Source organism: Ailuropoda melanoleuca, chromosome 1 (genome assembly GCF_002007445.2).
Source record: "Ailuropoda melanoleuca isolate Jingjing chromosome 1, ASM200744v2, whole genome shotgun sequence".
NCBI classification, from domain to species: Eukaryota; Metazoa; Chordata; class Mammalia; order Carnivora; family Ursidae; genus Ailuropoda; species Ailuropoda melanoleuca.
The window spans coordinates 13,223,946-13,236,033 of record NC_048218.1 but is presented as its reverse complement, the minus strand read 5'-3'; the positions used below and the strand labels follow the sequence as shown (position 1 = coordinate 13,236,033).

Here is a 12,088-nt window from a genome sequence, read left to right as displayed (position 1 = left end):
TAATGAATCATGGAACTTTACAATCAAAAACTTGGGATGTACTGTATGGTGACTAACATAACATAATAAAAAATTATTATAAAAAATAAATAAATAAATAAATAAATAAGGGAACCAGAATTTATTGGGAAACCTGTAAATCAAAACTCTGGGTAATTTAAAATAAGGCACAGCATCTATTAAGAAAAATTAAGACTTCAATTAAAGTTCAATCCACAAAGGTCATGATCATTCTACTTTGCGCAGTTTAATACATAGGGAATCTGAAGTTCACATTTTATCCTCAAGAAAGCTGTCCATAAAACACAGCTTCAAGTTCAGTTCCTGAGGATGCAGATTATGAAATAGTTCACATGGTCAGAGGTTGTTTACTAGAGGCCAGATGTTTAATACCTTCCGTAGTCAAGTGGGCGGAAACCACCATATCCATATCCAAAGCTATAGCGCACTGGGGTTTAGGTGTGGTCATAACCACAGCCAACACTTACCCCTAACCACACCTGCTTCAGTAGGATCCTGGGTAGATGCTTGCACTGAAAAAGCCAAAAGGCATTTTGTTAGGAGAGGAGCATTTAGTAGCAAAGACTGTGTTTCCTGAGAATGACTTGTTCCCTCTGCCCAAGGTCTTTCCTACACCCCCACTAGAAAATGTGCTAACAAATAGCTCCCTTATTCCTTGGAGTCTTCATTGCGCCTTAAACTGTTTGAGGTTGACCAACTGCCTCTAATGAGTTTGCCCTTCTAGTAGGGAAGCTACTGAAATGTCGTCAGTCTTTGGTAAAAGGAGATTCCCAGTTTAACCATCAAAAATCAGGCTTCTAAACAATTAGAAATATTTTTACTGTATTATCTAACAGAACTTGTGAGATTACAGATATTTCCTGGTCACACAAAATGGACTATTAATACTGTCTAAACTGTGGGGTTAAATAAAGATACCCAGAGATTCTTCTAAGAAATTTTTAATGCATAATTGAGCCCATTATAGATGTTTCAAAACTAATGCAAATCTTCTGTTAATCATATCTCTTGAGATACAGAAATTTTTTTTCTCATTAATCTATTCCATGACGTAATTGCAAATATTTTGCAGCCAGTTATCACTTGATATTTTTCCATTTTGAGGAAATATATTTTTATATTTATGAACATTTAATCAGTTTTTGAGGATGGCCACTACCTTCCTTAACTTTTTAATGAATGTTCAGTTTCTTCACTGTTCCTCCTTTGTCATGGAATTATGAACCATGTTTAGGTTCTAAGCTTATTAAATAGCATTGATTCTAACCAAGATCTACCAAGTATGAGAAAATAATGAAAAGAATGGAGTATTTCGCAGAGTCAACCCTGTGAGATAAAAGACAGATGTTGTTTCTCTCAATAATCTACCCTCAAGAAACATAACTTTGCACGACTAATTATAAGCCAGCACTCAGAATGAGAAAAACACATTAGAAATGTAACATTACCCTTTCAACCAAATCTTAGAGAATCTGTGAACCAACTCTAAATCTTACATATATTTAAATCATTAAGCCAACCGGCTTTCACTTATTTAACTATTCCCTAGAATATAATCGATATTACCAGGAAAAGCCCCATGAGATGACTGAAATAGGAAAAAACAAAACAAAACAAAACACCAACTAGATTATAGTATCAAAGTACAAATTATATAAAATAAAAATAATTCTTCCAATTTTTACTTAATTCCTTAAAATATCCCATTTTTTAGGAAAGTATAACAGAAGATGGCATGGAGCTTGGTGTATATTTTAGAAAAGTTGATGGAAAGAATAAGTTCAGATTTCTAGTTAACCCTGGATTGCTCATGTTTAAATTCGCCTTTGTATAGGGATCCAAATCATATCAAGAATCCCATTGGAGGGCACCTGGGTGGCTCGGTCAGTTAAGCCTCTGCCTTCAGCCCATGTCCTGATCTCAGGGTCCTGGGATCAAGACCCAGGTGGCAGGCCCCCTGCTCAGCAGGGAGTCTGCTTCTCCCTCTCCCACTGTCCCTCCCCCTGCTCATGCTCTTGTTCTCTTGCTCTCTCAAATAAATAAATAAAGTCTTAAAAAAAAATCCTAGGGGGTATTGGGACTATATTTAATATAAGGTGGAAGAACAAAGTGTTGGCCTTCAAAGTTGAGAGCACACAAATGTATTTCTTTATTTCCTTCAATGAAGTGTATAAAATGTCCAAGGATGCATATTGCATGGACTTGCTTATATTTCTGCTTCTATTACTTATTAGAATGTAATTTGGTCAATATGTAATACGATGACGGGACCACAGTAGTAGAATCAGAAGAATTGAATTCTGGTGTGAGATCTGTGTATTGTTTGCCTGACCTTTGACAGTAACACCACATTCTGTGCCTCAGTCGCAAAGCTGTAAAGAAGAGATAAGTGTCTTTCCTAATTTAAGAGGTTTTGTGAAGTTCTAAGAAGGCAATGTATATGAAAATACAATGAAATCATAAGGTACAATATATATGTATATAAAATCATTGTTTTGTTTATTCTAAATCTAACTCTTGAAAGTGATTAAAATTATTCTATATTAATTTGATGAACCAGTGCACTTAGTATCCTAGAGCAGTGTTTCATTGATGTGGCATACATCAGAATCCCTTAAATGGTCTGTTAAAACGTATATTGCTGATTCTGTAGATCTTAGAGGAAAAGAGGCAGAAGGCTTGAGAATTTGCCCTTCTAACATGTTCCCAGAGTTAATGCTGATGCTGCTGGTTTGGAAACCACACTTTGAGAAACATGGTTCTAAAGATGAAATAAAATTAAATAGTATGAAAGGGAAATGTATGTTCATAACCATACATGCTAATATATTTAATTTTTAAATGAATTTCAAATTGATCAGGTATGTGATATATACTTCAATATAGACAGTCATTTTGTGTAATTTGGGATCCTACTAAGTGAATTGGTTGGATTTTGTTACTGGACGTTGGATGTTAATATGCAAACCAAACTAACCCAAACATCACCAAGTCCCATTTGAATTAGCCCGGATATTAAGGCTAATATCTTCTGATAAAAATATAAAAATCAATCTTCATTTTACTGGTTTTAAAACATTGTTTTTTGTACAATGTAACTGAAATGAGACTCTGAGAGACATATTTAAACCACATGTCCTATGTCAACTCAGAGTTTTTGAGAAGAACACAGAAGTGCCTTCAAGATGAAGAACTACCGACGAATATGTTAGGGCAGCACATACTTCAAAGAAGAATCACAAACCGAAATGAGGAACTTAAGCAAAAGTTCAAAGACAGAGAGGCTGAAGGTGGTGTCTTGAAGTGAACCTGATCCAGTATATACAGAAGCTGCATCCGGTCAAGCAGCATCTTGGGATTCAAAGAAAGATAGAATCAGACTGGAAACAAAAGAACAAAGTATCCCAGAAGTGCCAAGCTCTCAGACGTGCAGATCAACCAGTAGACTCCTGTTGCCCAGTGTAGCCAAGTGGTCAGTAACTACTACTGCCATAATCCAGGCCATAGCCCACAGGTAAGAAAGTGCTACCATATAGAGAGTCAAGTGGCCCAGGGAATACCCATAACTTCTCCAGTAGCCATTTGAGTCAAAGTCATCAGGGAAGGTGTCACAATATATTGCCCAGGGATAAGGATTTGATCAGGCATCAAGGCTGATGGCTACAGCATGTAATGGGATTCTTCTTCCTATGTGACTGGTATAACTTCAGTGGAGGGCTATGATGAAGAAATGTACCTCCCTCATCAAGGGAATTAAAGTTCTCATTAATCTCCCAAATCTCATTGGAAAAAGAAGAGATCCTCATTATTTCTTAAAAAAGTTTGAGCTTGGGGCGCCTGGGTGGCACAGCGGTTAAGCATCTGCCTTCGGCTCAGGGCGTGATCCCGGCGTTATGGGATCGAGCCACATCAGGCTCCTGTGCTATGAGCCTGCTTCTTCCTCTCCCACTCCCCCTGCTTGTGTTCCCTCTCTCGCTGGCTGTCTCTATCTCTGTCAAGTAAATAAATAAAATCTTTAAAAAAAAAAAAAGTTTGAGCTTGACTAACTGCCAAAAAGGAATTTCTTCTTTATGGGTTTTGTCCCTGTAATGAGAAGTTACTGCTGTGTCTTCAAAGTCTTGGATTAAACCAGCCTCCAAATTTAAGCCTCCAATTATCAGACTTCTCAACAACAAAAAACGTGCTGGCTACAACAACAAACCATGTTTTTAGTCCACAGGAATTTACTGAACGTCCTCATGCTTCATAAAACTCTCTACCAGCACTTGAGGTATAGATATTAAAGAGCTTGTTGACCTAACAAACCTTTCAAAGTAGAAACAAAGGCAAGACAAATAAGCCTACAATCAAAATAAATATATACAGCTAAATACCATAATTACAAAGTGTTGAGTGGACGCAGTGGGCAGGGAGGACAGTAGGAATTTGTGTATATATAAAATGGTACAGATGAATTAAGCCTTAAGGACCAGGAAGAGTGTAGCCTAGCCCTCAGGTGACAAAGTCAAGTTTCTCTTGATGTTGTGCATTACAAAAACAGACTAAGAAAGCAGACAAAGAATGCAGAGAGCTAAGATGTATTTTAAAAAATTATTCATGATACTTGTTAAAGATTGGAAGCCTGACTTTATTCAAGGGGAGCAACTACAGAAAAGTAGGATGAGTTTTATAATAGTAAAGAAAGACTGGGCTCAACTCCTCATGTAAGGAAGAGTGGGCACTTATAGCCAAGGAGCAGTGCAGGAGTCAGTGGATGGAAAATTACTAAGAGGAAGTATCAGGATAAGGAAGAAGGCGGTTGGTTTCAGGCTAAACCAATCTAGCAGGATTCTTGCTGAAGGCAGGCCAGGGCGATGAGATGTCACCTGGGAGATGGTGGAGGATGAAGAGTCTGATGTGGAAGGTGATCAGATATTGAGGGTGGGGGTGGGGGGGGTTGTGGCTTAATTCCTTTAGCAGTCTTCTTACTAAAATTTGACAACACAGAGACAAACATGGAAGACCAAAAGCCAGAGCTTAGTTGAGAAGAGTTCAGAGGAGCCTGACTCGTTTGGCCAAGTTGAAAATCTTTGTCAGATGAACATGTCTCTTCCCCTTCCCTTTATTGCCTTCTTCATCAGCCTTCTATTTCTGGACTGTGCACCTTTGAAGAGCTCACTCATCATCATTCTTAGGCTGAACATCAATCAAATCATTTTTACATTTATGAAGAATTGTACTGAAAAGCACAATACTATATTTGATGTCTCTAAAATTCTAAGAGACACGGTTGAATAAATGTCATTGACAGAGCTGTGGGAAGTGAAGCTGCCGCTTGTTATTGCTTCATCCTTTAGGTGGATCTTGACCAAATGGCATCCGCAGCCCTCTCCTCCATGTCAGGAGTGTTTCTGGGCTCAGAATCCACACACTTATGAAATCTCTCTTGGATGTTGCAAAAAAACAAAACAAAACAAAACCCAAGCCAAGTAGTACCATTTTCGGACTTGAACAAATGCTTTTCAAAAGACCTATTGCCATGATTATGGATTCTGTGGTTTAATTTGAAAAGAAAATAACATCCTGCCTTTTCGGGCATGATGTATTTATTAGAGACTCAATATGAGCCCAATGCCGTGCTTTATTTTGGGGACACAGTGGTGAACAGAGAGTTAAGGTCCCTTCGTGGAGCACACAGTTCTACAGGACAAAATTGGAGTCAACCCTGGTTAGTAGGAGCAAGGCATCCAACACCGCTGATTAGAACCCTGCTCTGTCTCTCCAGCCTTGAGGCATAAACACATCATTTGAACTTTCTGAATTTCAGCTCCTCATGAAGCAAATAGAACCTGGAGGAAAACCAACCTTCTGAGGTTGTAAAGAGGAGTAATGACCTACTACAAACCCAGGAACTTACCAAATATTAGTTCAATTTGCCTAATTATTTTTATCACTGAAATGACTGAAAAATCATACTCAAAATGATGACCTCAGCTAAAAGCTCAAATAAACCCACTTTAGAAGGTTTTCAGTGTTATAAGAGATCAATGGGATGAAAAATATGCTTACCAAACATTTAGCTCAAAAGTAGTTATGCTATTGTTGAGTATATTAAGTTTGGCTGGCTGGCTGGCTGGCTGGCTGGTTGGTTGGTTGGTTGAAGTGTGATTTACTTGCACCTTTGCCATCAGAAATCCATGAGCTGATCATGTCCATTGGGCAACAGCTATTATAGCTCGGCTAGCTCTGAGAAAGGCCACCCTGTAGCTGAAGAAGAATTACAGGAAATCAAAACTCACAACCATGTGAGTACGAAGCATTTCCAGTTTCTGCTTTGCTTTTGTGTCTGAAGTTTTGGGCAAAAGAGTAGGCAAACCCTTCTTCGAATAAGAAAAAAAATAATTCCACTTTAAAAATTTTTTTTCAAATGCCAGTGTCATCTGTTTATTCTTCAGTGTTTTATGTTAATGTTTCCTACAGTAGGTAAAGAAAAACTCTAACTTGTAAGGTATCTGATAGTCTTCCTTAGGTGTCCACTGTAGCTGAAAGCCCTTGGGGGTGGGGGGTCTGGAAGACAAGGCCAGTGTGAATTTCTGAAAATGATGATTTATTTTGACTGTAAGATTTATCTGTACTGGGAAGGTGCTTCTCTTGATCTCTCTTCTTGCTGAGAATCCGCTCACAAAACTGCTTAAGAGTTAGCCCTGCCTTAATATGACCTAAGGAAATAGAAGAGAATCCTGTGATTCTCTAGGAAGTACAAACTTAAGGAAAAAGGTATAGAACAAAAAGCAACAAAATGCAGGCAAAAGAAAATGGGGAGGGACAGAATCATTTGGTCACTTCTCCTATGCAAGAACAATGTAAATATGGCACAGGATCTCCTACATATATTAGACTCTTCACATTCTTGATGGTCATAACTTCATAGTCAACATTTTTGTTGGATGGGGTCATCAAATACTGTGCTCACATCAGGAGTAACATTTGGAAAGCATTTCTCTACCAATCATGTGATGAGGGCAGATATTAGATACCTTCAAAATAGGCTTTAGAGAGTATTTGGGAAATGGTGAACAGGATATTACATAATACATTTTCTATCAAAGTTAGCCCGGGAAATTTCTCTGGGACTTTAAACCTTTCCTGTGAACCAAATGGGTAAATATACATTAGCATTCATGTATTTAGCTACAACTAATGAATCATTGCGTAATCAAGGAACAGAGAGCCTAATGATTAGAACAGAGGGCTTAGGAGAGTGGACAGGAAGCCTGAAACCAGGTGGTGGGTGTTAGTGAAAGACCTAAGAATATATTTTTGATACACAGAATGTAAAAATGCTCTAAATAAAATTTTTAAGAAACTTGCAGCATTTGATATCCCTCCCTTACAGAGATGGAAACAAGTCATTGAGAAAATGGTAAGCAGAGTAGAAATAACACTGCCCTCTGCATTCAAGTGAGGGAGGTGCCATGCCCTTTTGTCTGTGCAACACTTGGTCACAGACTCATAATTCAAGGAGTACTTCAAATATCCTCTAACCATACCTTTCTTCTGGGAAGAATTACTCTGAACCATCCTAAAATGTGAAGGAAAATATTTCTTTGTCTCCCTTTCTCTTTTTCTCAAAGGTCCTTCTGTAGATAAGATTCCTTTAATATTGAAATCACCCTTCTGGGTTCTACAGGCTCTATTCAGCAGGGAAATCTTAAATATACATAACTTAGTTTTTCAGATAATTAGGAGCAATAAACAATTAATGGGAAGGTAGGAAAGAAAAACAGTACTTTTCTTCATGTGTGACCTGAGATGAATCCAAGTCATCAAATGCGTAGACATTAGACTTCCAATCCACAAATGGCTATGAATTAAAGACAACTTATGAGATATTAACAAATGGGTCTTTAAGATCTTTTTCATGTTTATTGAAGAAATTTGTGAGATAATCCAGTCATATTTATTGAGTTTCTATTATGAGCAGGGCACTAAACTTGGGTCAGCTCAATACCAAAACTGATGTACTATTAGAAACAAATGTCTAGGGCCACCTGTGTGGCTCAGTCGGGTAAGGGACCAACTCTTTTTTTTTTTTAATTTTTTATTTATATATATATATATTTTTTGATGTAAAGTTCGATGATTCATAAGTTGCGCATAACCCCCAGTGCTCCATGCAATACGTGCCCTCCTTACTACCCATCACTGGCCTATCCCATTCCCCCACCCCCCTCCCCTCTGAAGCCCTCAGTTTGGGACCAACTCTTGATTTCAGCTCAGGTCAAGATCTCATGGGTCCTGAGATTGAGCCCTGTGTTGGTGACTCGAGGCTACATCCAGGCTCAGCGTGGAGCCTGCCTAAGATTCTCTTTCACTCACTCTCTGCCCCTACCCCTGCTCACTCCCTCTCTCTCTCTCTCTCTCTCTCCCTCTTCTCTCTCTCTAAAGAAAAAGAAAAGAAAAGAAACGAATAGCTATCTACACTCCCTATGACCACAGCTGAGCCTGGATGTAGCATCAAATGTTCTTCCTACTCTTCTTTTTCACTGTATCTGTAAAATGTTATTTATTCTGTTTCCACTCTTATGAGTCCTACAGAAATATAGATGAAACATCTTAGTTCCCAGTTTCAAAATAAATAAAAGAAGCTGAAAAGGATGGTGTATAAAAACCCATAATAAAGGACCCTGTAATTGTTCCAAATTGGTGGCACAAAGGTAAGTTACTGAGGGCTATTTGTTTTCATACAAATTCCCAGACTCTTTAGACAATTTTCCCATCAGAAGGGAAGTAGAGAGGAGGGACTGAGTATAAGCATTTTTTTAAACCATGAATTACAGTTAAAAATCACTGAATGATATCAAGTATGTAGAACAGTTTCATATTACATGGGAAAATATGAGTTTATAAAATCATCAGATAATACCCTTTCTCCTTTAAGCAGAGCCTGGCATCAGAACCTTCAGCCCCAGTACAGAGATTAGAAGGGGCCAAGCGCGATGTACTTCAATGCACGTCTCCTACATCTTTGGATGTAAACAATTTCTTCCTTTGTCCTTAGCTTGTGATGTACAGGATTTTCCTTTCTTAAGATTTAGTTACCTGAGAATGGATGGATGGATGGATAGATAGATGACAAATAAGAGAGAGAGAAAAGGAGAGAGAGAGAGAGACTCCGTGCACACACGCATGTGTGTGTGTGTGTGTGTGTGTGTGTGTGTGTAAGTAATGCCCTGAAGCAGTGTTTCTTACAATGTGGAAACTAGACCACCTGAGCTAGAAGCCCTGGGGTACTTCTAAAAACCTTTGATTTCTGGTTCATCCATGTTGTTGAAAATGAAAAGATTTCCTTCTTTTTTAAGGCCGAATAATATTCCATCATACATATACTACATTTTCTTTATCCATTCATCTCTCCATGAAGAGATACTGTTCCTGTATCTTAGCTGCTATGAATATTGCTGCAATGAACATAAGAGTACACATATCTCTTTGAGATAATGATTTCATTTCCTATGGGGATATACCCAGAAGAGGGATTGCTGGATCATATGATAGATCTATTTTTAATTTTTTGAGAAATCTCCATATTGTTTTCTGTAGTGGCTGAGCAAACACTGTATAAGGGTTCTCTTTTCTCTACATTCTTACCAACACTCACCTCATATCTTTTTGATAAGAGCCATTCTAACACATGTAAGGGGATAACTCATTATGTTTCGGTTTGTATTTCTCTAATGACTAGTGATCTTGAGCTCCCTTTCATATACCTGAAACAAAAATCCTAACCATATGAGGTGGTGAATAATATGTTAATTAGCTTGACTGTGGTAATCATTTCACAATGTTTACACACATCAAAACATTCTGTTGTAACCTTAAATCTATACAATTTTTATTTGTCAATTATACCTCAATTAACTTGAAAAAAATTTAGATTTCTGGACCATATCTCAGATGTCCCAAGTCAAAATTCCTGGAGATGAGGCATAGTACCTTACACTTTCTGCTGGCTCCCCAGGTGATTCCCCTGCACACCACAATTTCAGAAACACTGGGGTAAGATACCTCTCTGAGGTGTCTTCAAACGCAAATTTTATATAACTCAGTCATCATTCTAGAACCATGAAATAGACATCTAGTTTCAATCTGACCCTGTAATTCCTGAAAAAACCCTCTTTTCTTTTCCTATTCTAACATACTTGTTTGATTAAATTACAATTCTCAGCATGAATTAATATGTGGCTGCTAGAAAGTTTCAAACTGGAGATTTTACTGGCTATCACAATAGTCTACTGGGAAAGAATCTACTAAGTAAATCCTTGAACAAGATGCTTTTTGAATTTTTTTAAAAAAGGTATCTGTTGGATGAAATATGGTGGAGAAAATACTTTCTTCTAAAATAATCTCTCCAAACAGCCTTTACATTTTTAGCTACAAGGTGAATCAAAGGTAATAAAGCCATGCGCAGATATTCAATAAAAGGGCAGTGTTAAGCCAAATCCTGCTGTCACCAAGAATATTTGTACTATACATAAAATGTTTTCAACGGAGGATTGAGACATTTTTGACTTGGCTTATGAAAGGAACAGGTCTTTTCTCTGAAGGAACACAGAGAAAGGCTGATGTATCTTCAGAAACACTTCTTTATAGTTACTTTTGCCCCATATTTATGAAAAGTTACTCATATCTTTAAAGAGTAAAACTCATGACCTGGTATCGATTGTACAAAGATTAAGAAGCTTTCCATCCTTGTTTCCAACCTGGAATTTCTAAGCTGTAAAATAAATACCGTAGGTGTTTTGGTATAAGGGAATAATCCCTTCCCCTAAAAGACTCTCAGGCTCCGAAAATACGTCTATGGCTATTCTATTACTTGAGGCCTCAGAATCTTTTAGTAGGGAACACGGTGTTTTAGTCTACAGTCTTCCATCCCTGGGAGAGGGAACACAGTGGGTTTCATTTGCACTAATATGGAAATAACTGGAAAAACCCCCTGATAATCTTGGGTTTCCTTGAGGAGGGGAAGGAGCAGTGAGATGAGAAACACCAAGCACTGAATGGTGCCGCATTGGCCCAAGGGTTGGAGGCAGATGCCAGAGGCAAAAGGTGAAGACAGACTTTTTCCCCCTTACAAGTAGCCCCCTCTTGTCTGTTTATCACACCAGATCAAGGATTATTTGCTTTCTTATTGCTTCTAAAGCCCACAGGAGAAAAATAAATCCACTTCCCTCCCCACTCAATGTCACAGAAAATATGCACACACCAAGAAAGGAAACTCTGCTCAGGTGAGAATATTATGCTGATTGAGACAAGTTTATTGGGAATTCAACACACACATCCACAACTTGATCAAGAGTTGTGAGCATGGTGAGAGATTCAAAAGAAAAACATGTTTGGGCGTCAAGTTTCTGAAAATGTCTCAAAGAACATCATCCAGGGAAGACGGCTGGAGGCATCATCTGATTTTTCATTTCCTTCCCTCCGGATTCTGGTGCTAGGTCTGAGAAGCAGCGACTGGGAGGTCAAGGAGCAAAGGAAGTCTAAAGAAGGACGTGAAGGAGGACGTGGAAGGGTGCCTTTCAGCCTTGGGAGAGAAGATTCTACGCCTCAGCAATTTCAGCAAATCAGTAGAGATCAAATGGCCAGTATCTTCTGTAGCCGAAGGCCCCACAGCCGTTGTAGCCATAACCGAAACCGTAGCCCACTGGGGAGTAGGTGCTGCCGTAGCCACAGCCCACGCTGTACCCCAGGGGGTAGCCGTAGCTGCCCCAGTAGCAGCCTGGGAAGATGGCGCCGGAGAAGGTGTTGCAGTGCATGGTATCAGGAGTGGAGGGCTCAGGTAGCAGGGGAATGTGTCTCCTCTGTGTGATGATTCCCTGGTCTCAGAACCTTCTTTATATACCCTGGCTGTGGGGCGTGGTTAAAAACACAAGGGCCTCATTTTCATTCTTGGCACCAATTTTCATTCTTGACACCACAAAAAGCTCGTTAATTTGATTGGCTCTTGTGTTAGATGTCTTTACAGCTGCTTAAGAAAGCTGTCACGTCATAGAATACAAGGATAGAATCCCTTCAAACAAAGTGT

At 38.7% G+C, this 12,088-nt stretch overlaps 1 protein-coding gene across 1 annotated transcript; it reads right to left on the bottom strand.

Moving 5' to 3' along the window:
• Positions 1-11,295: 11,295 nt before the first annotated feature.
• LOC100470307 (keratin-associated protein 8-1) lies at positions 11,296-11,856 on the bottom strand. The gene has a single exon (XM_011237333.2). It carries the CDS (start codon positions 11,817-11,819, stop codon positions 11,628-11,630), a length of 192 nt encoding a protein of 63 aa, XP_011235635.1. The 5' UTR covers positions 11,820-11,856; the 3' UTR covers positions 11,296-11,627.
• Positions 11,857-12,088: the final 232 nt, after the last annotated feature.